The following is a 25,549-nucleotide window of genomic DNA, read 5'->3' on the forward strand; positions in this document are numbered from 1 at the left end:
CATCACACAAGGTATTTCCACTATCAAAACTCCTTTCTATCTCCTCCACTCAATATTTCACCAAAAAAAATCAGTCAAGAAAATTATTTGGCTTGCTTGAAGTTAGAAATGTGACTCTTAGTATAAAGTTTATAGCTCAGGAGGGCTGTGGGGGCATCTAGGTATGGCTTGTCTCAGAAAAGCTAAAATGATTGCTTTTTTCCCCCCAAAATCCTAACTACTTTCCAAATAGTAATCAAACTCTACATCAACATAGAACTACTGAGGCCACACTAAATTCTGCCTCTTGCTTGGACTGGTACTTCTTTAACTCAACTGTGCCGTCGCCAATCACGAAGGCTTCCTGGTGCCCAATCAGGCGGTTTTCCGTCTGAGTAAGGAGATCACATATTCCTTGGAGTTTCTCTCTGTACTCCTGCTGGCGCTCTGCCACGATCTACAACGGAGCAAAAACAAAGCATCTTTAATGGGGATCATACACTCACGATTGTGCTAGCTCCTTATCAGAATACATTTTGCAAGTTTCCTCTAAAAGAAGCTTTCTGAGTATGCTGTAAACATGGTAGCAGTGGGGTACCAACTGAGCAAGGTGACACAGAAAGGAAGAGCTTGTCCCATACAAAAGGAGAGAGAGCATGTTTGGATGAAACTGCTCAGCAGAATACTGGCCATGCACATGTGTAAGAGATGGAACTTCTGACCGACAGGAAGAAACATTCCATTTTCTTAAGCTCTTGAAACCTGCGACACACAATTAATTCTGTAAAAGGATATCAAAACAGAAGTTAGTCGTGATGTGTCTGTTAATATATTTGACATGTGCATATAGGTTGTCATGCTAGAGACAATGCCTGGTGTTTCAAGAAATAATAAAAAGAACATCGCATGCAGTAGCTTTACTTATTCACTATGTCTAATTCCATTCCCACCTCTTTGTTCATTATTAATTGCTATTGGGTGCAGCACTCTAATATAATTCATTAAATAAGAGATTTATTTCATAAGTCAATTACTTGTATCTTTCACTATCCGATTACACACACACACACACACACACACACACACACACACACTAGTTTATTCATCTTACAGCCATAGATCATGTTTACTAGACGCCTACCACATGCTGGGCAAGGTGCTGAGTGTTTTATATTCATTATTTTATCAATGTTCACAGTATGACCAGGCAAGCACTGTTACTATTTCCAATTTACCAGTGAGAAACCTGTGGATAAATGACTTGCCCTAGCTCCACAATGAGTGAGTGGTGCCGCTGGGATGTAAACTGAGGCAGTCTGGCTCCAGAGCCCTGCTCTCAACTCCTGTGCTACACTGCCTCCTAGGGGACAAAGATACCCTTAACCTTCTTTATTCCTATGTTCATCAACCTATCCTTTGATATTTCCCAGTGCATGTGTATATCCTACTCCTAGGAAAAAAAGTGAAGACTCTCCCTTGGAAGCAATAGTTTTAGGGAGTCATGAGTATTATAACAATGAATTCTAACATTATTATGGAAAGCAGTATTATTCTATATGGTAGAATCTCCACATTATACCCTGTCCATTAATTGCCTTTCCAGAAAAATCTTTCCTATCACGCCACAATCCCTGGTATCGACATTACAGGCTTCACACTGAAGAACTGAAAACACAGAATCCACAAAGAAAGGCAAACCTTCTGATCATCAAGATCTTGTTCTAGCTGTAACTGAGCCTCTAAATGTTCCACCTGGGTAGTTACTGATTCCTGCACATCAAGAAAACACCTCTGAGTTGTATTTAAGAGCCTCAGCAGCTGTTTGCTCTGGCTGGGAGACAGATCTTGAGCATATTCAGAAATGAAGAACTGCACATCAAAGGCAGTAGTGTCCAGCTGCATTCTGGTGTGTCCAAGCTCCTTTAACACGTTCTGTGAACAAAGCAGTACAAGTTACCAACAGGGAGGTAAGCCGTAATATACAGCTTATATTTACAGTGATATTTATTTTTAAAATATGCTTCTTATATCAGGTTTTATTAATATTTTTCATTTAGTCAAAAATCTATTCATCACCTAGTAAAAATGGTAATGATGAAATTATTTAAATAGTGCGGTAATTAATCTATATAATAAAAGAGTAATATGCAAACTGACCGAATGGGCAGAACGACTGGTCACTATGACGCGCACTGACCACCAGGTGGCAGATGCTCAATGCAGGAGCTGTTCCCTGATAGTCAGTGCACTCCCACAGGGGGAGCACTGCTCAGCCAGAAGCCCAGAAGCCGGGCTCACAGCTGGCGAGTGCAGCAGTTGTGGCGGGAGTCCTTCCTGCCTCTGTGGCAGTGCTAAGGATGTCTAACCAATGGCTTAGGCCGAGCTAGCCGGCCTAAGCCATCAGTTGGACATCCCCTGAGGGCTCCCAGATTGCAAGAGGGCACAGGTCAGGCTGAGGGACCTCCCCCACCCCCACCCCCCACCCACAGTACACGAATCTCGTGCACTGGGCCTCTAGTATTATATAAAAAGACTAGAGGCCCAGGGCATGAAATTCGTGCACAGTAGGATCCTTAGTGGCTGCTAGCTAGAGGTACCTCCCTTCCCCCCTGGCTGCCTGCAGCCGCCAGCGGCCTGGCCCCATCCCCTGATCGAACTCCCGGTCAAGGGGACAATTTGCATATTAGGCTTTTATTATATAGGATAACCCCTCTAAGGATATTTTAAACTTGCTTGCCATATCACACTTCAAATGTAACTCTGACCAAAGGTAAAGTTCCAACTGATATACATTTGGCACGCTGAAGGGAAACATCAACGTTAAAATATTGCTTGCTAATATTTATAGTACCCATGCAACTGTGGTCACTCATAAACAAGACTATGGGGAATCTGAAACATAAATTAAGTGGGTCAGCATTTCAGTTTCCTAACTCTCAAGTCAGGGGCCTACCCATCATTCATGAGGCATGCTATTCAAATTAAGAACCTAAAGGTATGGTGAGGCAGGACAAAAAGGACTAAAGGACTAATACATAAAAACTACTTACACTATGATAAATTTATATGATTAATTTATACTATTAGGGATTTGAATAATATATATAAATAAAAACATAAAAACAAATCTCAACATATCTATAAGAGTTTCATAAGGCAGTTGGGATAGCATCAGAATGGCATCCATAAAGTTGACTTTATTTTATAGTGTGTCAGCTATGAACAAACATCTTGTAGACACAAAGAAATAATCCTTCATAGCTTTAGAAAAGTCATATTTTTTCGAAACATTTGTTATATTAAATCCATAGGTTTTTAAATGTGCTTTGTCTTAGCTATTTTGATACCTGCCTTGAGAAACTTCAAACTTTTCTTTACATGCTCAGTATCTTGAACATTCACTGGCTCCATGTCCTTCACCAATTTGCTCTTCTCTGATATCCAGTGTGAGAACGACTTCAGTTTGTGCAGAAATTCTCCATGGGAAATGGCTAGTTTTGACTAGAAAACAAAATTGTGCATCCATTTCTGTTTCTAAAATTCAAATTCCTACAAATGGTGATTCTGTTTTAAGAGCTTAGCACTCTAAAAATAAAATACTTATGTCTTATGATTACATTTTTAAATAATCACATTTTCTTCAAAACTTCAATCTCAGTGTGAAACGTGTTGACGCCTACCATTTCACTGTCAATCGCCAGAACAAGGTGTTTCATTCTTTCTGAAGATACGTCACTGAGGGAAGAGAAGGCATTCTGTAAACTTTGGAGGCTTACACTCAATTCCTCACGATGGTTTCTGGGGAAGTCACTGGGAAGAGACTTTAAAAATTCTTCTGCCAACTTCATATCCTTTTTTAAAATACCAGCAATTGGAGCCAATCCCAATTCAAATGTCTGCAAAAAAATAAAGATAGACAGATGATGATAGATAGATAGATAGGTAGGTAGGTAGGTAGATAGATAGATAGATAGATAGATAGATAGATAGATAGATCCCAGAGCTATTTAGTGACAAATACAACTAATATCCAAAACATAAATGTAAAGTGCTCTGCTTACTTTCCCAAACTAACATCAGCTGACTCCCAACCATTACAGGCAGCAGATAATTCTTACCTCTAACTGCTTAAGCTGATTCTTCAAAGCTTCTAGACTGTTATCCAGAGACTCTTGGTTGTCTAAGGGAGGCTTCATATCTTGAAGCAAAGCCAAATACTCGTGCATTTTTGACGTGTGCTGTAAACACTGCTGTAGCTCATTGGATAACTAAACACAAATTTGGACATTTTAATTCAATAGCCTCTATGCAGGTTTTTAGAGCAAACAAAATGTATGGGATGACTCCCAAATGTTTCATGCAGCCACTTCCATATGAAATGTAAAGTCAACTTACTTGTTCCATTGAGCTATCTCCAGAAGTCATGTCTTTTGACCCTGAAATACATTCCAGATGGTCTGGGAAATCACTGCATTGTTCCTCCAGCTTCTCATCTCTTGACAAGGCTGATGCACGTACAGTAGAGTTTTCTGGTCCAATTTCTTTTATATTCTGTAAATTAAGGGAACTGTGGTTTCCTTCTTTGCTTTTATGATCATCAACAATGTGTGGTTTTTCATGCACCATCTCAAAAGTAGTAGATGATTTTTGATTCAAGTTTCCAACCTGTTCTGCTTTGTCTGAGTAGCCATCGGCAAGCAGCTTATAGAAAATATTTTCAAGCTGCAGTGGAACTACCTTAGATGTCATACCTCTTTTCTCTAGATCATACTCCATCTGCGTTAATTCTTTTATCAATTCAAATGCTCCTCTAATTTTCTGGCTATCCTGATTTTGCTTAAGTATATCAAGGAGAAGCTCAGACTGAAGATTTGCAATACAGAACGGATCATCTCTACTCTCTGCTCTTAGTTCTGGTGAGTTATTCATGAGGGAAATTCCAGTACAGTCACTGATCTTAGAGTCGTCGCTGGGCACACTAGCTGCATCATTTACCAACTGTGATGTGCTAACCCTTTTAATTAAGCTTTGAATTAACATTTCAGTATCTTCGCAAGCTGAAGGTTCTCCAACCTCTTGAGAATTCATATGACCTTCTTTCAACCTACTTTTTAAGATGTCCTTGACATCCTCAACAAATGCCTGACATAATTCAGGGGTCTGAACCTCTTTTTCTTGAAATCCTGGAGACAAGGCTTGTTCTTCTCGTGGCTGTTGCTTGATTTCTTTCTCATGGTTCATTTCTGAGAATGTGCAGTCTCTGCTTAAAGTGTTACTGGAGTTACCAGTTCCTATTCCAAGGCCTTCCACATTTCTCAGAGGTAAGATCGAAAGTGTGCTTTCCTTTCTTTCTGGTGTGAACTGAGGCATTTCCGCTCCTCCTTCTGAGGTACATTCTTTAGTACAAAGGTCATTCTGTTGAGCCATCTCATTTAGAGGTGAGTCTTCTTGAGTCAGGGTTGCTTTCTCTTTTGCATTATCAACTCCTAACTCTAAGTGTTCTTTCATGGGAGGGGAAGCTATTAGAGTACCACTTGGGATATCCTCATGTGGCTTCAATACATCTTTTGCCTTTACATCTTTTGCACAATGTTTTAAATACGTAAACAGATCAAGTTCTTTCTCAGGTCCATCAGTGAGTGATTCATTCTCAGTCTTTGTATTCCCTTCAGACAATACGTCTGAAGTAATGTCACTGATCACTTTGGAAGCTGATGAGTCAAATATTTCTTCAAGATTCCCAAATGAAACAGGACTTTGACTCACAATTGTTTGTAGATTCTTTGGTTCATCTTTAAGAGCTACAGTTGTTTTTTTAAGGCTTCCTTTATGATTATGTCCTTCATTGGTTGTGATCTGTGGAAACGGAAACTGAGTAACTAAATCAAGACTCTCCCTTGTACTTTTACTAGACAAAAGTTTGAGATGTTTATTATCTTCTACTTGACCGTCCATAAGCCCTTCTCCTTTACCTGGGAACATTTTATGAATTGATGTTTCATCTTCTGTTAGTATATTGCTTTTGTCATCTCTCTTTTTCATTACATCTCTTCCATTTCCTTGATGATCTTTATCAGTTACAGAGTCCACAGATGACAAATGGCTTTCCTCAGCAGGTTTTCCTATTAAAACAGTCTCAGAGCCAATGATTCGATCAGAAGTTGAACGAATATCAGTGTTATGTAAAATACCTCCAGGGCCAAAGGTGGGTTCTGATTCAGTGTCTTTAACGGTAGGCAGCAATATGTCCTTAACGGCCATCTCAGGACTCAACAGATTTTCTTTGCTTCTTCCAACCACCTCACTTGTATATTCTGGAAGGTTGCCTCTTTCAGTAACTAAGCTACTTTTACTACTTGGTTCTCGCTGTAAAACATTTACACTTTGCTGTTTTTCTAGAGAACTATAATTTTGCTTTTTACTCAGGAGAATCATTTCATTAATACTTTGATTTTCATGGCTGTTTTCCCTTTCTTTCATAGTGGCAGCACACAATTGGATATCCATACCATCAGCCACATCTTGGTACATGGTCTTTTCCTTCTCATCTCCCACTCCTTCTTCTTCATCGACATCATCATCATCATCATCATCATCTTGACTATTACTGTCACACAAATAATCCCCATAACTTTCTTCATATTGCATAGAATCAAAATGATCAGTATCAGATTTCAATTCTTGTCCAGTTACATACCCTTCTTCTTTTCTCCCTCCCCAACAGCCAGTGTCATCAAACTTTAATGAAGCACTGAAGCTATCTTTCCTTCCTACTATTTCAGAATCAATCAATAAGTCAGACTCATCACCTTCTAGATTATCTGTACTTTCCCTTTCTGATTCAGTTTCCAACAACTGTTCGTTGATCCTAGATGAGCCGACTGAATTTAAAGGTATTCTTTCATCAGAATCTAATTCAGCTTTCTCTATACCTATGAGACAATCCTGAAAAGACTGGGCTTTCCCCCTCACTCTTAAGCTATCAACTAGTCCCCCCTGAATCACCATAGGCTTTTCATCCTCTCTGGGAACATCATAAAAAACATTGCCAGGACAGACAGCCCCATCATTTTCCTCTTGCAGTGTGTCATAGTCCTCGGGTTGCAGACAATCACAATCATCACTTTCAAGAAGCAGAGAATCATGGTCATCGTCTTCAAACAAGGGAGTGTCATAAAAATCATCGTCACTATCAGTGTCTGTTTCGGTGTCCCTCTGCTGATCATCCAGTAGTGACATTTCATAGTCACCAGCACCAGCAGTTTCTTCAAGCGATGATGTCCCATAAACATGAGATGCACTGGCATTATCAGGGTCACCTGTTGGTGTTACGGCACAGGAGTACTCCTCCACTGTGGACTCATTTTGCATGTCTTCAGGTTTCTGTTGAGAAGCAGCATGTATTTTTTCATCTTCCCCACTAGTATCTGAAATAGCTTTGTCATTGTGATATTGTACCTGAGGATCACTATGAGCAGTATTTAAAGATTTTTGTCCACAGTGTTCTTCCTTCAAACTAATGTTAATAGCTGCGATTCCTAGAAAATGGTCTTGAGGTTTTTCTCCCATTCTTGGACCCAATAATGTGGACTGGTCATGGGATGGCACTGTAGAGGCTTCCCATTTATTTCCATTGTTCTCTGCGGTGTGTAAATCATTAAAACTTCCCCAATCATTCCTCAATTTATCATGACTTAATAAGGCACTCAGCCTGGGGGAATAGTCAAAGACAGGTGACTCCTTGTCTATATTACCTTCAGTCTCTGTTTCTTTCAAGTTACAGATGTTACTAGTTTTTGATTTCACTATGGGATTTGTTGTCAAATCACTTTCAAGGTTTTGCATATTTTTAGAATGACTACATTCAGCTGCATGTTCATTTTTTTCAACTTGACTTTGACTTTCACAGTTTTTAGGTATATTTTCAGAGTCTGCAAGTCCAGGCTGTGTAAAATAGGATGCAGAATTGAGAACGTTCACACTAGATGAATTCTTAACTTTATGATCTGCTACCATTATATGTATCAGGTTTTCCGACTGACAAAATTCACTGAGAACATTAGTTCCCATTTCATTAAACTCTTCTTCTAAGGCATGCTTTCTATTTTCAGGAATTTCTTTAGGTTTAGGTTCTCCGCAATGGCATTTGTCAAAACTACTTGGTGAAGTTATACTTTCATCCATTTCTTTACTTGGGGCATTATTCAGAAATACGCCAGGGAGTCTTAAGGCATCAATACATTCTTTTATGGGTGTATCCTCATCAAATTCTGTACTACAGCCTTCTAGTAGCATACCAACAGCCTCATTCAAGTCTCCATCATACAGCAACAGCCTCTGCCCTGTGTTTGCATCCATGTAGCTATTAATCATCAAGTAAGACAGGAACATTTTTTTAGTCTGTTCTGAACTCTGAGTTGCCACTGGCTCTTCTCCATCAAAACTATCTTCTTCTTGCCTGTAATCATGGACTATAGACGGTTGGAATTTACAAAAAGAGAGCCATCTTCTGGCATTCTTACAGGCTTCTAAATCTCCCAAATCTGGCATTTTATCGGGAAGGATTATACTTTTTAAAATCAATGTTGTGTTATTATCTATAATTCCTAACTGCTGCGCCACATCTAAACCGATGACTTGGGAAGTTTCTGGAATATAAAGAGCAGCTATTTTCTGCCTACCATTCAGGATTTTGTATGCCAATTCATTTGTAATCAACTTCTGCTGCAGGGAAGAAGATGCGGGAAATATTTCACCAGAGTGAGGCCAAATGAGTCCAACGTAGCCTCGCTGAGCCTCGAGGACCAAAAGAGCACTGCTCGAAGTTATTAAATCACACTGGACTGCTTCATCTACAGTTAAACGTTTGGCAGGGTTTGAGTGGATGATCCCCCCTGTTTGAACCTGGTATGTTAGAATGCTGTTAGCAGTATCTCTGTCAATCACCCCATCTGCCACAGCTTCTTCAACAGTCATTCTTTCACCAGAGTTGCAATTGATCAGGCCTCCAGAAAAAAGCTGTGCACCTAACAACCGAAACATGGTTTCACGGTCTATGAGACCTTCATGAGCTGCCCTTAAAATGCTAATGCTCCTTCCACATTTTAAAGTTATTCTGCCTCCTTCTTGTGGCCTCACAGGTAGAAGCCGCAACCCAGTGTTTTCCTGTAAAATACTTCTTTCCATAATATCTACTAAAGACACCTTCTCAGAGGTACATGGATCGATAAGATCATTGCACATCTTTTGCCTTTCCAAGACTTTAGAAAATAATGCTGAGGAAACCATGTTCTGTTGGAAAGCCTTCTGGAGGGTCAACTGCTCCCCTGTGGCTGGAATGACTAGGGAGCCTGTGGACAGCAGTATCTCAAGAACTCTGATGGCCATGGACTCTGATATCACGCCTTGAGCCAGAGCGTCCAGCACTGGAACTGTGGTGGAAGGCACAGCAGAAATAATCTCCTTTGCTTGATCCAGTTCTTTGAGTTGGCACAGAACTTGTTCATCAATGAGGCCTTGACTTTTGGCACCTCTGAGGTCAAAGCATTGCCTTGATTCTGGTGAAATTAGACCGGAAATCATTAGCTGTGTCTCAAGCAACCTTATTCCGGTGTCATAGTCGATAAGGCCTTTTAAAACAGCCTGAAAGACGGAAAGGACTTCTCCAGCTGTCTGGTCAATGGTGCCTGCAATCACTTTATCCAGCTGAAAGGAAAACACAAAATTCTCAGATCAGTCTGTGATTCAAGGGCAGGCAGGGTTTCACAAAACTTCATATGCATTTTAAAAAAATAAATAATACACTTCAACATAAAAATCCTCTACTTACCAAGGCGTGGCAATGCTGTGAATGTTAGGCAGCTCAAATGCACAAGTGATCTATGTCAGTGATCTATTCAACAGCACAGGATATGATAAAAGCTTTGAAAACAACATGCATCTGTGAATTGAAAACTTAATATTGTGTACATTAACAAGGTTAGTGAAGACACAACAGAGTAAATGACGACAGTGAGAAAACAGAACACGTACCTAGAAGGCAAACCATGCTTTCTGCAATTGGGTGAGATTAGTTTACTAACAGGAAAGAGAATACCAAACCCCATGCTATTGATGTTTACAGCATACAAACTTCTTTCTAGTAAAAAATAATGAACGAGAAAAACTGTTACATAACCCAAAAATATAAAAAATAGTGTGTAAAGTACTCCAGGGAGTAAGGGAATTGAATACAGAGATAACTTTTTGAATCCTGAATATTGTGAATATGTATTGTGAAGTTTTAAAATCTTAAGGAGAGGCCAAATTTTAAGTGATTTCTGTTAGATTTTAAGAAGATGCTAGGATATCTTCATTATAAATATGTTCCAATGTTATTCAAATAAATCTTATGGATATCTCTAAAAATCAAACAAATCCCATGATACTTCAACGTCACCTTTAGACATGACTCAGAAGCTGTTTTATAACATTATATTCATATAGCAAAATACCTAATGCAGCAGAAGAATGGCTTCTAAAGAGAAGAGTTAGAAAAATGAATGATTCTTTCCTTTTATCATGCAAGGCGCAGATTAAGATGTCACATAAACTGATGACAGCAAGTGTAAGATTGCAATTAATAACACTGAAATCTCCAAACACTTACATGAACTCCGTGTTTTGCCATGTACACATTTCAACGTCATTTCTTTACCATTGACATTTCTAGAATCATGCAGTAAAACTAAGAACCTTGAAATAGCTTCATGTTTTAATAACATTACCTTCTCCTCTACCTTTACATCTCCAGTGGTTTGTGATTCTTGTAGTTGTTTCAGAGAGTCACTAAAGAATAAATTATAACTTTCTTGGAGAGTTTTCATTTGTTTTTCCAGTTCATTTCTTTCTTCATCTGTCAATCTAAAATAACCAGAAAGTATGAAATGAAGAGTGCAAGTCCTCAAGCAATAAAGATGATATATTAGGCTCGATGATTTTATAAAGTACTTTTCTAAATAAATATACAATCATAAAATAAACTATCTCATATACAGACTGATCAGGTCTTAGAATGACTGCATATGGAAATTAAGGGTGGTGCTAAACACATCTAGGAATCCGTCTGTTGCCTAAAAATGGGGACTGAAGGAAAGGGTACGAATTAATATATTAGCACCTCTCTAGCATATACACAAGGAACATTAGTATTGTTAGTCCCAACGTGGGAAAGGGACAATAAGACGAAACTTGTTGAAGCTGAAGGATGGGTAAAGAGAAAATGACATTATTCTCTAAGGTACAATATAAAATCATTCTGGAATAATCTTAAAGTGGTCGGTCGAAATGGGTTTAAGAAAAGGGTAGATTCCTTCCCTGTTTGAGGCATGAGCTGAAATATATGATATGCCTTGTTGCAAAAAGTAGGACCAAAACATGAGAAATCAGGTTGCCACAGGTCTCAGTTAAGAACATGGAGAATTTATTTACACACATTTTCCAAAAGGTAAGTCTCAGACAGGACTACTTATATTAGGACTTGGTTTGGAGTCTTCACAACTCACTAGCTACTGATCCTTAACCTCTCTGAACTTGTTTTCTTAACAATAATATATGGGGATAATAAGTACCTTTCAGGCTATGGGTAAAGACAGGTTAAAGTGACTAAAAATGTCAATTACTTAAATTGCTAAATGTATAATCTCATGTAAATTTATAATTTCTTAGTAAACTACATTACTAAGTAAATTTGAGATTGAGTTTCATTTTTAAAATCTCAGCTAAAATTTACCATCTTCTATTTGCCTAACGTTTTTCAGACCACTTTCCTACATCAAAAAAAGGTTCATGAAAACCAACATACTTGTCTCCATGTTTAGCCAAAAATATCTGCATGGTTTGAAGTGCCTCCGATAATTGTTCCTTCTTGGTTAGTATTTCTTCACTGGAAATCTGCAAGGTAATGAAAATGCATTCATATTCTGCCCTCATAGAGACTAACCAACAGTAATTTTTAAAAATGACTCAAGTCTCCTCAAGACCCAAATGATGTCTATTTTCTGAGGGACCCAAGTCAATAACTCATTACTTATTATCAGTCTATGGGCCTGGATAAGAGGGGTGCTTTATACTTAGAATGCATAATTAAGAAAAGCCTTCTTATTTCATAAGGAAATAATAATATAGCAGTATATGGTTTCTGCATTTGTCCCATGCAACCATAAATCAGGTTGCCTTATCACAGAGGTTCAGCGCCAGCTCAATGTGTTCCTTGTGCCCAAAACATACATGAATGAAGAACACTACTCCCAACGAGTATCTTCCTTCCCCCACACGCCTGGATACCATGCTCCTTTTGAAAAAAATTATCGTGACAGTTTAATCTGTATGTCTGCACACCAAGAGTAAATACTTTTTATTGCTAAGACTTTCACTTGAGAAAGTTGCCTGTGATGGTCAGAGCCATAAAATTGATCTCTCTGAGGATAATAAGCAACACTTTCTCCTAATTTCTAGTGTATCATTTCTGAATACCTAATATCAGAAATGAATTGCCATTCTTTTAAATGAGCAGAAATGAGAAGGATGGACCAATGAAAAGGTCTCATTCCCCTTGATGTATTTGACTTACAATCAATTGCAAGTCTATTTTTCATGGTTACAGGTAATTATGGGGCCATATTGATATTTTGAAAGACATTTATTATTCACATCAAATTGCCTTAAATTCTTTTATCAAGTGTTATTAGAGATTTATAATTTAGGCCACAGTCTGCATTTAAAAAAAAAGTATGTGTCTACCTTTTATGTCCAGTAGGTCTAAAACAGGCCTAGTAAAATTTTGGAGAATTGAAAACTACAGAATGTGAAAATACCAATGGTTTATAATCCACATTTCTCAAAAGAAACTATTGTCCTAAGACATTTTTGCTAAGCTCTTGTCCCTATTTTAGTTCTTTTCCTATTTGACAAGAGGGGAAGAAAAGACATTTTAAACTAAATATATGCATATTATTTTGAAGGTTTTGCATTTAAAACATCTAATGTAGTTGCTTTCCAGCTTCTTATTCCTTCCACACCATATGAAATATAATAGCAAGACTATGAGCGAAAATGGCTTTATTTCATTGAATAATCAAAGTATATACACAGACTTGAAAACTTCAAGGGGGAGCCCCGGATAAAGTACATCTGCCTCAGGCCGTAGGGATAATTAGACAAGACACTGAACTTTCCCCTGCTCACTTATGTCAACAATGTCAGCTGATGACGAGTACTGATGCGGAGCTAGCGGGGAACACTAATGATAGCTAACAGCCCCTAAAGTTTCCAAACATCAGGCAGGGGCAGGGTAGGACAGGATTTTTTTTTTTTAAAAAAAGTGATGCTTAATTTAGCAGACATATTTCAAAAACACAGCTGCAGTTCCGGTGCTGTCACCACCAGCAGCAGCAATGCTGAAATTTACACCTTAACGACCAATGCCCTGAGAGCTTCAAGTGGAGGCAGTCCCATGGACACCATGGAGCACTAGCACCTCAGAAGCTGGAGCTACCCTGCTAATGCCAAGTAGTTGGGGTACAGAAAATAGCCCACAGAACTAAAGAATTCATTTAGGTAAGGGAAAGAATCTAGAATTTCCAGTGATTGATGGGAGAACACTTCTTCATAAAACAAAAAAAAGGTCCAGAAAGGCACAACTAAACTCAAACCTCAAAAAGGTGAATATCCTAGTTTGTATTTTTGTAATTCTCTGTTTTGTAATTCGTGAAGCTTTGTTTACATATGTTAAGAATGAGACAGCCTACATTTGTGATACGGAGGGCCTGGATTTACTCTGGGCACAAAACAGGATGCCTCTGCTGCTCTTTGGCAATTCTCATCACAGTCATCAAGAAGCAGGTCTAACCATTAGGAAAAGCAGCACAACATATCCGTTTACTACTAATAAGACTAATATATATAGTTCAGGCTCTGGAATCAGAAACACCTTCTTCTGCCTGCCTCATACTGTGATTCAATGGGCAAGTTACTTAACCTATCTGGTCCTCATTATAAATACCTATAAAAATGGGGGGGCGTGTGGGGGTGTAAAGAATTACACATTCTTTAGGTGGACTGTCATGTCAGTAAATTCTACCCACTATTATTATTATTAACCAGGACCTCAGAGAATACCTTTTGCTTAGAGAAGGGAGATTTCCCAGCCTTCTCTCCATCTCTCAACATCTTGCTGATATTTGACACCCATTTCTGTAATTCTTTGGCTTTTTCAACATGCTCTTTTTTTTCTTCTTCCAGTGACTTCTGGCAGGTGTGAGTAGTAAGAAAAGATATATTGCAGTAAATGACCGAGCTATGAAACTCATCTCTCCATAGAAAACAAGTGTAAAAATGTGTTTTCATCACACTCAGGTTACTGAGACCTTTTATTCATTCACTTAACCACGCTTATCACGTCACATAGCAGATGTACTTCCAAAATGTTTATGGCAGCAAAGGAAGCTGTGACATTCTTCAATGCTCAGTCTACCCTCCCAGCTGGTCTCTCAATACGACAAACTTAAAAACTTGATTTTATTCATGAAGCACTAGAAGACCTCTGAGTGGTTGCCTTTGCATTAGCAGTACAAACACAATTGTCTTGGCAGAAAAGTAGGAAACAACAGAAAGCCGAAAGACAGAGAATGTGTACACACATTTGGAAAACACATAAAATGAAGAAAAGTCTCTTCCAACACACAATCCAGTCATCACAGAGTCTAACGAGAAATGGGAAATTGTGGTAAATGTTTAATATGTAAAGAAGGCTACTACATACAGAAAAGCTAAACACTTTTTCATTTTTCAAGGCCATCTGAAACACTATCACTACAGGGATGTTGGGGAAGAATGTACATCTCTCCCTTTGGTTCCACAGTGCTTTCTGGAGAGCTCTTCCAGGGAGTGTGCGGGATCCTTCAATGGATCATCGGCTGGATCCATTCAGTGATGCAGTTCTGAGGAAAGGATGCTCTGAACTGGTTGGATTTCAAGCTTATGCTGTATTCTAGGCAAAATACTTTTATTTTCAGTGTGGGCAAGACTGAAAAAACTCATCTCAAAGTTAAATGAAACCATTTTTGAGAGCAATACATCTTTTGTGATTTTCAATTTTAGTCTCTCTTCTGAACCGTCAGCTATTTCCAGCCCTTCAGAAATAAATGTTGTTTTGAGTATGTGACATAATTACTAGACTGTATATTTAACGGATTTAATCATGCTCTGGGCAGATCACATAAACTGGACTGCATCACTCCTATGCAAAGTTATTTCAACATGTTCTATTGTGACGAATAATAGAGGCTAGAAATCCCTGTCATCAAGGGTTCAGATACTTCTAAGAGTTTAAGTCCTGTGTGGAAATCAAAATCAGCCTTTTCTAATGCTTCTTTATATGTCAACTTTCTTTTTGTTTGGGGACATATTATATTTCTGACATACGACTTTTGATCTTTGAGGTTTGTGGCAAGGAAGACATCGATAATACCTACTTGGAGAGCCTCTTCGATTGACAACCGGGAGTGACCCTGTGGCTCTATCAACCCCCCAGTCAAGTACTGAAACTCCAAACATCGGATTCCCATTTCCTTACTGATGATATTTGCATTCACAGCGTCCACCACTGACATCGCTTTGTTCGTGACAGGATGGCTAATCCCTGTGATGACTAATTCACACTGTCGCAGCTGCTGGGCAAACCCCTCATCAACTAGGCCTCTATGCAAAGCTTCACCCACCCGGTACCTTTTGCCAGTAAGAGGATCAATTATCCCCCCTGTGCTGACTTGGGCTTCAAGGCATCTGAGGGCCGTAATCCGATCAATCAAATTTCTACGAGAGGCCTTTAGGACAGAGATCCTCTCTCCACTAGACGTCAGCCAATACCCTGCAATAGGACTATGCAAATCCTTCTTGGGAACTAACCGGCTCAGCAAAGAATCAGCAAGCTCTGTGAGTGTGATGAGGCCTTCCTGATACTTTTTGACCAAGGCTTTGTCAAGGGTTCCCTGTTCCACAGCCTCGTTAATATTGAACTGTAATCCTGTTTTAGCATCAGCCAGCATATGAGAAGGATTCCCATAGGATTCAAAAAACGTGGCTTCCCTCCACTGGTACTGCTGCCCTGAGAGCTCAAGATATGTACTTTTTTCTATTAGGTTTCTCTGGAAAGCCTCATATGCAGTCAGTTCTGCTCCTGTCTTGATATCCACTACAGAAATCCTATGAGTTTTTGCTACATTGAGATTGGAAATGTTCCTCTCCCCAAATGGAAACAGAAGGCATTGGCAATCTACATCAAATACACACATCTGCAGTAATTCTGAATAATACAGAGCTTGCTTGTTATTGGGATTAGGAAAAACTCGTGTGTTGCTGGATGGCTCGTGTAAGAACTGTAGGATGGCATTGTTTAACAAGCCTTGCTGCAGAGCAATTTCTGGTGAGACACGCACTCCTCTTACTGGGTCAATGATGCCCCCGCTGGCAATCTGGGCCTCCAAGATATGTTTACCTTTTTGTCTGTCAAGCACTCTATTTTCCATCGCTTGAAACACTGACAACGTCTTAGAATTATATGAATATCCCAGGGCTGCCTTCTCTGCCTCAAGGAGCCTAAGTTTGAATTCGGAGTCAATAACTCCTTTAAGGATTGCATCTTCGACAGAATACGTCTGACCTGAAATGGGATCAATTATAAAACCTGTGGCAGCCTGTGCTTCTAAAAATGCTAAAGCCATCATTTTGTCTATTATGATTTTCTTGGCTGCTGAGGCAAATGAAATCTTTTCTTTTGTGGATTCTAGATAAAGCCCTGCAATCGAGGTGGCTTTCGTCAAAAACTTGCTAAGAGTTTTCTGAACGTCTTCAACAGTCTTAAGACCAAGTCGCAGCTGCTCAACTGTTTTCATGTCCAGAAGCTTAGCCTCAACCAACTGCCTGGCAGTCACAGTGTGCCGGAGCCCTTGGAATGTAAATTCATCATCCCTAACCGAACATGAATGGTCGCCATCAACGTTCTGGAAGGTCTCTGGTTCTAAGCCTTTCTTAAGAAAATCTCCTCTCTTGAGTCCAAACATCCATCCTTCAGTACTGGAACCGGGGCTCTTTTCTTGTTTTAATGTTGTGACTTCTGTACGCAAATCATACTGCTTGTTCTTAGCTATCTGTAACAGGAATTTATAAGTCGTTAAAAGTCATCTAAAGAACACTGTCACTTTACTCAATCCAAATATAATTCCTAGAAAAATAAAGATGAGTTAACTAAAGAGAAGAAAAATTTCAAACTAAAGATGATTCAGGAATAAGTAATATATTTTGAAAGTCTGAAGCTTACTTTAGATGACAATTAAGGTATCAAAAAGGTATGAAGGTGAAGGGATTAAGAAAACAAACAAACTCATAGACAACAGTACTATGGTAATTACCAAAGGGGAAGGGGGTGGGAGGAGTTAGAAGAGGATAAAGGGGGGGATAAATGGTGATGGAAGGAGACTTGACTTGGGGTTTGGAAAACACAATACAATATCTAGATGATGTATTATAGAATTATACACCTAAAACCTGCACAATTTTATTAACCAATGTCACCCCAATAAATTCAATTTAATAAAAGAGGAGGGAAAAAGACTAAGATGAAATTTTTCCAGAGAACATGTTAGAAATTAAAATTAATTGCTTGGTTTTTCTAGCTTTCTTATGGGCATATATTTTAGAATATAATCCCATAGATATAGCATATAACCATGACATTCATGTGTTTAATTTCACACATTTAAAAATGAAAGATTAATAATTTGTAGTAAAGATGCAGTAAATCGCTAGAAAATGATAGCATTATTTCCTATCAGAACAACAAAAAGCCAAGCACATTTATCGTTATTTTAAAAAATCTAGTCTAGCAGGGAAAGGAAAGAAGAGAGGAAACTTAACACAGGTAGCTGATAAGGTCTCAGGACCCAGATTATACCTCTAAGGGTGCCAAAAGCTTCACCAGGTCCACTTCACATTTGTCCTCTTGACATCTCACAGGTGGCCTGGAATTGTACAGAGCTTGACCTCTTATTTTCTCTATTTCTGATAGTCTTGGCATAGGATTTTTGTCATCAAAAGTTATCTGCAATTCAGTGCTTGTTTGAGAAAAATACTCAGAGTAACACTGCTGGCTTTTCTCTTTCTCCAGCGGGGACTTTGATGGCCAGAAATGGGGATCCTTTTGTTCGACAACCCGATGTTGCCACTTCTCTTCCGACGGCTGTGGTTCTTGAGTCCATCTCAACAGAGGAGACCTGGGCGTTGGGTGATGCTGTCCCGAGTTCCTAGAGAAGAGGTCTCTGGAGTGCTGACATTCCTTCACTGCTGCCTCAAAATCTGGTTTGAAGCTGTAGTCCTTGGCTGGGCTCTTTTTTTGGATTTCACACTGGAGCAAAACTAACTGATGCTCATGTTCCTTTATCTGCTGATCCATTTTGTGCTTCAGGTTTTCAACTTCACGTTTCTGGGCTGCCAGCTCCTCTTCAAGTTTCCGACATTTTTGGTAATGATTTGCTTCTACATTAGGCCCCTGCTGGATATGCTCACGATATTGTTGAAGCTGTCTCTCAAGTTCTCGAATATTTGTTTCACAGAGCTTAGCATTCTCTTGAGCTCTGCAGTTTTCTCGCTGAAGAGACACAAAGTCGAGCTTGATGCCGGAAATGTCATTTTCTGTGATAACTTTGGAGCCCATTAATTTCTCCATCTTTTTCCGAAACTCCTCTGCCGAACGTTTGAACTTATCAGATTCTTCCTGAAACAGGACCATCTTTCTGTGGATCATCTGCTCCTCTATGGTCTTTAAGTGCAGTTCGTCTTGTACCCTTTTCAATCTGTTATTTAACTCTTGCACCTGAGCTTGCTGGAGCTGGACTTTCTGCTCCCCGAGTCGCTTCTCCTCTTTGGAAGCATTCAGCTCAGCGTTCAGATTTCTAACCTCTTTCTCGGTATTCTGGATGATGATGTTCTGCTGGTCACACTTTTGCTTAAACTCATTTACTAAATTTAGACTTCTGGCGAGGTCTTCTTCTAGGCATTTGATTTTTCTGTGGAAATCCTGCTCTGTTTTCGTCTGTTTATGCAAGTGTTCGTTTGTGTTACGTAGCTGATCTTTAAAACCATCTGCCTGAATTTTCAGTGCTTCACATCTTTGCTGGATAGCTTGTTTCTCTAAAACCACATGGGTCGATTCCGCCTGAATTCTCTGCATCGCTAACTTGGTTTCATTATTCTGCCTAATCAGCTCGTCTACTTTTTGTCTTTGCATTTCTGCACACTTATTACTTTTCTCCAATTCCTCCTTCAGCTTTTGGATTTTTTCATCATTTTCTTTTTCAGCTTTAATATTCTGAAGCAACTGTGCGTGGCTTTTCTCAAATTGTTCTTTGAGATGATCTGATTTTCTCTGGCATGATTGCATTCTTTCATTAGAGAATTCCTTCTCATCCCGAAAAGAATTCACCTGTGACTTTAAGTGCTGAATATTCCTCTCAGTTATTGCATGAGTCCTGGTGATGCTGTCTACTTCTCTTTGCAGTTTCCCTTTTTCCTGCTGAAGAGATTCTAGTTCCACCTCATAGCTCTGCTTTATTTTCTTAAGATCACTAGCTTCCTGCATGACTTCTTCGGCTTTATCTGAGGTTTGGTTCAATTGCCGCCCCAGTTCTCTGAGCTGCTGAGAATACCCTTCCTCTACCTGGTCCTTCCTTTCCAACTCTAACTTCAGGCACTTCAGTGTACTATTCGTCTCGTCTAGTTTTTCTTTTAGCAGACGAGCCTTTTCCTCGGAGGAAGTCTTCTCGAGCTGGAGGGCACTGAGTTCATACTTCAGCTCCCTCATGTCTTTCTCGGCCTTTCTATTGGCGGCCATGAGCTCATCCACCTGCTGCTTGAGCTCCTCTGCTTTCTGTCTGTCCCGCTCTCCGTGTGTCACGGCACACGTGGGCACCGTGTTCTCCCGGCAGGAGTGCTGGATTTCAGTTATCTTTCTCCTTGCTTCCAGCTCAATTTTCTGCTTTTCTTCCAACTGTTTCTCTGCTATCTGTTTCTGAGACATCAGGTCTCTCTCCATCTGCTTCATCCGCTTCAGGAGCTCTTCCTCATTGTCTCTCTTTCTTCTTAACTCTTCCATTAACTTGCTTTTCTGTTGCTCCAAGTCACTGAGACTCGAGTCTTTCCTTTTTAGGTGATCCTCCAGGGTTCTTCTCGTGAAGGTGTTTTCCTCTAACTGGTTCCGGAAATTGCGGAGGTTTTCCTCCACGGCCTCTCTCTTGGCCTCGGCCTCCAGGGTCAGCCGCCGCACGCGCTCCAGCTCCCGCTCCGCTGCCTCCTTCTCCCGCACAATGGCCTCCAGTTCCCTGCGGCACCGCTTGGCTTCGCTCTCAGCCCTGATTTTCTGCAGAGCAATGTCTTCTACATTTCGCTGCTGCTTTCGCAATTCATTTTCTGCAGCCTCCTTGACCTTGGGAAGTTCTTCCTCTACTCGGGACTTTTGTTTCTTTAGCTCGGCTACCATGTACTCCAACTCACTTATCTTTCCTGTCAGTTTGCAATTCTCAATCATGGTTGCCTTCTGGCGCTGAAGCAGATCTGAATAGGCCCCATGTTCAGAAGTCTCCTTACACCTCTTCATCTACGAGAGATGTTTAAAAGTGTCAAACCTGTTTTATTCCCATTTATCTTTAAAAATCTGAAGCAAGGCTCAGAAAAGTACTTACAGAAACAGGAAAACCCAAATGCAGAACAAGCACTATCACCACCATCACCACCATCACCACCACCACCTTCTTCTGAGAGGAAGCTTCAGGCAGGCAGCAAAAGGAGAAGACAAAAACCCTTCTGTGGTTTTCTAAACCTTTTTTGTTTGTTTGATTTGGTCTCTCAGAAATAATTTGGTTGTAAAAATTAGCTAGCTCCAGATTTTATAGCAAGAAGGGACCTTCCAAAACACATGGCCTATAGATGAGGAAACTGAGGTACAGGGAGGTTAAATAAATTTGAAAAGTTCCACAACAGTACTTTTCTGCTTTCACTCACAACTTAGTCCAAGCTAAGAATATACAACACACAGGAACCAAGTGACATCCAAGAATTTAGTTTTCAATATCTAGCCCAATGGAAATTTAAAATGATGTTTACATCCCTATTTCATGGTTAAAGAAACAAAATACAGAACTTTGGGACAGAGAGCCAAATCAGGAAATAAAATGTAATACAGGAAGGAAGAAAATTATACAGAAACTTGTCATTTCTAATGTCAAAATTTTTACTTGTTTATATTGCCATCTTATGACAATTACCATCGGAATTGCTAATGCAAAGGCAGCTACAGTCCCTGGTGGCTTTAGAAAATATGTGCTTCACATACTCACAGACTTTGTTGTTCTTGTTAATGACATGCCTCCTAGGAATCCACCTGGACAAGTACCTTTAGATACTCCGTAAATACAAAGATATTTGTTAAATAGAATGCTTGTTAAAATATTCTTAGGGATTCAGCTCTGTATAGAATAAAATGTAAGAATATTTTTTTTACTCTGTTAATGACAGATCAATCTCAACTGGGAGGAGTAGACTTTGCATTGACTACAGAACTACATGGTCAGGGCTAGTTCTTCATTACAACTTAATTTCTCTTTATTAACACCATAAGGTTGTTAGTTTCATATCATCAACCCAAAATCATAATTATAAACAGTTTAAATAAGAATAGGAAAATGATTCTAGAGAGATTTTTTTTTTTTTTTTTTTTTTTTTTTTTTTTTTTTTTTTTTTGTAAATTGAAAAGCTTTGGTGAATTTCAGTAATTTAATTTACACTATAGACCAGAGGTGGGCAAACTTTTTGACTCGAGGGCCACAATGGGTTCTTAAACTGGACCGGAGGGCCGGAACAAAAGCATGGATGGAGTGTTTGTGTGAACTAATATAAATTCAAAGTAAACATCATTACATAAAAGGGTACGGTCTTTTTTTTTTTAGTTTTATTCATTTCAAACGGGCCGGATCTGGCCCGCGGGCCGTAGTTTGCCCACGGCTGCTATAGACCATGTATCTTATTTTGCTTCCTCTAATTTCTTGATTCCCAATAATTTTGACAAGAACTTCAGTTGTTTCCTTTGCTAACCTAAATATGGTTTAAATAAGAATTCATATAAAACAAATCTCATACAAGTCTGCAATACTAAATTTTCAATATTTATTGAGTTGTTGATTTCTAATAGGGTATTTCTCATTTCTTATCAACCCCTCTTTAAAACTTAGCTATTGCTAAGAAGTTTTGAGCCTTTTTTTCTTAGTTATGTTCAAAGTTTGAAAAATAAAAAAAATCTCTTGGGGAAAAAAATGTTGTTGAATCCTCCGTATCTTAATTAAAGTAACTGTACTGTTTAGTAATCTCACATTGTCTAAATATTCTGAAATTTTTAGCAAATACTATAAAAATTACCAAAAATCATTCAGTCTTATTGATTTGCTTTCCTGTAGATCTCAAACTTACTCATATAAAAATAACTCCCTCAGTTTTCTCTAACTTTTCCCGAAGGAGACATGCTGTCCTTTAATCTTAGAAATTAACCTTTAATATACAGTACTTTGCTCTAAATATAGACTAGAAAATCTCTTTATCCATCTAATACCCATAACAGATACTCTACTTTCATTTCTAATTTGGTATTATCTTCTGAAATTAACTTGCATCCCTCTTTGATTCTAATGTTTATTATGAAAAGTTCTGCTCTCAGACTAAGGTTTCCCATGTGGCTCCTCACAGACTTGGTTTCAGAAACTCTACTCTTTGGAGTCTAAAAACTGAGCTATATATCTTTTATAAAGGATATCCTTTGCATTCCACTAATATGATTCCTAAGTGGTAAATTTTATTCAGGAACTTTTAAAATCTATTTTACATTACAGTCTTTGCATCGCCTATATTGTTTTGTCTTCAATTCACTATCATTCCTTTTCGTTTCAAAGGATGACAGGCATAATTTGTAAATATTCAGGCTTTGTGAAATACCATTTGATTCTATCAACTTTATTCTATCTCATCAGATAAACTGAGCAAAGTGGCTCACATATGTGCAATAAGATATATTCTATAAAAAAGGACTTAAATTATTTTATTTTAAATTAAACTACTAAAATATAATTTAAAAGACCGGTATGCCATTTAAAATGGAATTGTATCCCTTAAAAAGTAAAAATACGTAAAATTATGGATGTTCTTCCATAAATGAGAGATGTATGCCAATTATTTGGATGGTCACAAATACTCTGATTCTCCTTTCTAAGCACAAAGAAAGCTAGTTATAAAGACGTGCAATGAGCTATGTTAGTGATTTAGTTGCAGAAAACTGTTAACATTGAACAGACTAAAATAGTTTACAAAAGCAGGGACATTTTTAGAAACTAGGAATGTAACAGCTATTAGACATGTACTGCTGTTTTGGTTCTCTCATTATATGAACAGTTATATTAAGTATAATTATCTTCAGAGTTTTCAACAACAGTACAATTTAAAATGACTAATGCCCCACAATTTACTAATTTTAGCATTCAGTCTACTATTTTTGTCTGTTCTAAAGTTATGAATAGAAATCATACCAAGATAACAGAGCATAGCATAATCCCTTCAAAAGTATATATAATAGCCTTTTATGACAAGATATTTATAAACAACTCCTTATTCTATTTGTGAATATATTTTTAAATGCAAAATCCAAGCTATAGAATTTCTCCAAATTAGAAAGGTACTTAAATAGTTTTACTATATACCATATCTTTTTGGCAAATAAATAAATAAATAAATACTGCGCAATTCTTAAAAAGTACTATCATTTTGTACAAACACCTACTACTTCTAAATTAAAACTTTTATGTTTTATATCCTTGAAGATGTAAATTAATTTAAAATTCATAAAACAAATTTGTTTATACAGTATTTCTGCAGGCATTGTAACAGTAGTAACTATACTTCAAAGTATACTTCTCAACTGTGAGACAACTGAGAAAAATCCCACCAGTGTCAAAATTTCATAATTTAAGTAGAACCACTTAAGACATTAATCCTATCATATTAGAGTCCTATGGCGAAAATAAAAATGTTCTATTTAGGAAAATCTTTAAAATGTTAAAAAATCCTAGGTCTCTACTCTTGTACATTATAATTTTATAATTAAACAATTACCTACATATCAGTTCTCAACCATATAAATTTACCATGAAACCATTTTTGTTTTTCCAAACCATACTATATACTTCCTTTTTAGTTAGCTGTTCATACTTAATGGTTACCTCTTCCTCTTCCAGCCTCTTCAATGAATCACCAGCAAATTTAATATATTGTGTCATGAGCGTGAGCAGAGCAGTATATCGTGTTCGTAGGTCCATGAACTGCAATAAGAAAAGAATAATAAAAACATAATCTCCAGATGCCCTACATGAGTTGAATAAACGTTAAGTAACAATTACAATATTAAGTAGGCCTTTTGAAAGCAAAGTACACAACCCCCAGTAATAGAAACTGGAATGAGCTTATTACTGTTGTGCAAACCATACTAAATGGCAGTTTTCTTCTAAACCTCATCAAGAAGTACATTTATTATAATCTACAATTAACAATTAATCCTGATTAAAGATTTTTATCAAGTGTAGTTTATAGGTAGAAACTTTCTTTTTGGAACATTGAAAATTTTCTGGAAATGGTTAGTAGTCAAGGCTGCAGAATATTATGAGTGTACTGAATGCCACTGAATTGTGCACTTAAAAATGGTTAAAATGATAAAGTTTCCATGTACATTTTATAATATAAAATTTTTCAAGTACTGTTTTTCTCTTTTACACTCCCTCCCTTCTCTGCGGTACTTGTATTACCTCTTGGATGATGAGATCTGCGGAGCTCTGCATTCTCCGGCGTTTCACTGGAGACTTTTGCTGTGAATCTACCATGGCCCGGTAGGTCATTGTTTGTAATTCGTAGTCCTGGATAAAGGAGTCAATGAGATGAACTTAATTAAAGCAAAGAGCTAAAGCTTCCTAATGAATCTTAGTTTCACTGAATAACCTTAAAAGAAAATATCACAAAACAATACTTTTAGAAACCTATCAAATCCTGACATGTTCACACAGTGGTAATAAAATCAGAAACATTTAGGGTGGTGAGGAAAGTTCCTAAGTCTCTTTAGAAACTCATGGAAACATTTAGTACAAGATGCTAGTTACACTCAGCCTCCCTCTCCTCTAGCTAGGCAATGGCAATGGGCATCTGGGTGGCTAAAGATGATATATTATTGAAGACTTCACAGTGCATGAGAACAGAAAATGTTATAGGTTCTTTAATGGGATACTCTAGCACTGTTAAAGAAAGGAGAGAGAAAGCAAGACCAAGGGTGAGAGAAGGAGAGAAAGAGGGAAGCAGGGAGGGTGGGGGCACAAAGTGACTAAGAAATGAATTTTAGCCCTAGCCCAGGGGTGGGCAACCCCTGGCACGCGTGCCAAACATGGCACACCAGTAACTT

The 25,549-nt window shown here is 38.3% G+C and overlaps 1 protein-coding gene across 2 annotated transcripts in view; it reads right to left on the reverse strand.

Moving 5' to 3' along the window:
• The window catches only part of DST (dystonin), a gene marked incomplete at its 5' end in the record, with an annotated part of 425,995 nt that overhangs the window by 128,801 nt on the left and 271,645 nt on the right, over positions 1-25,549 (reverse strand). The window contains 11 exons of one of the 2 annotated variants that reach the window (XM_081094138.1): positions 284-436; positions 1,678-1,911; positions 3,331-3,480; positions 3,660-3,875; positions 4,098-4,247; positions 4,375-9,684; positions 10,746-10,881; positions 11,822-11,910; positions 14,137-14,265; positions 24,327-24,425; positions 24,906-25,013. In XM_081094138.1, the coding sequence (XP_080950264.1) occupies positions 284-436; positions 1,678-1,911; positions 3,331-3,480; positions 3,660-3,875; positions 4,098-4,247; positions 4,375-9,684; positions 10,746-10,881; positions 11,822-11,910; positions 14,137-14,265; positions 24,327-24,425; positions 24,906-25,013 (6,774 nt within the window). Of the gene's footprint in view, positions 1-283; positions 437-1,677; positions 1,912-3,330; positions 3,481-3,659; positions 3,876-4,097; positions 4,248-4,374; positions 9,685-10,745; positions 10,882-11,821; positions 11,911-14,136; positions 14,266-14,367; positions 17,166-17,968; positions 20,666-24,326; positions 24,426-24,905; positions 25,014-25,549 lie in introns of those variants that run through there. The other variant, XM_081094139.1, reaches the window with a different exon arrangement.

The sequence above is a fragment of the Myotis nattereri genome, assembly GCF_964212035.1.
Source record: "Myotis nattereri genome assembly, chromosome: 6".
Taxonomy (NCBI): Eukaryota; Metazoa; Chordata; class Mammalia; order Chiroptera; family Vespertilionidae; genus Myotis; species Myotis nattereri.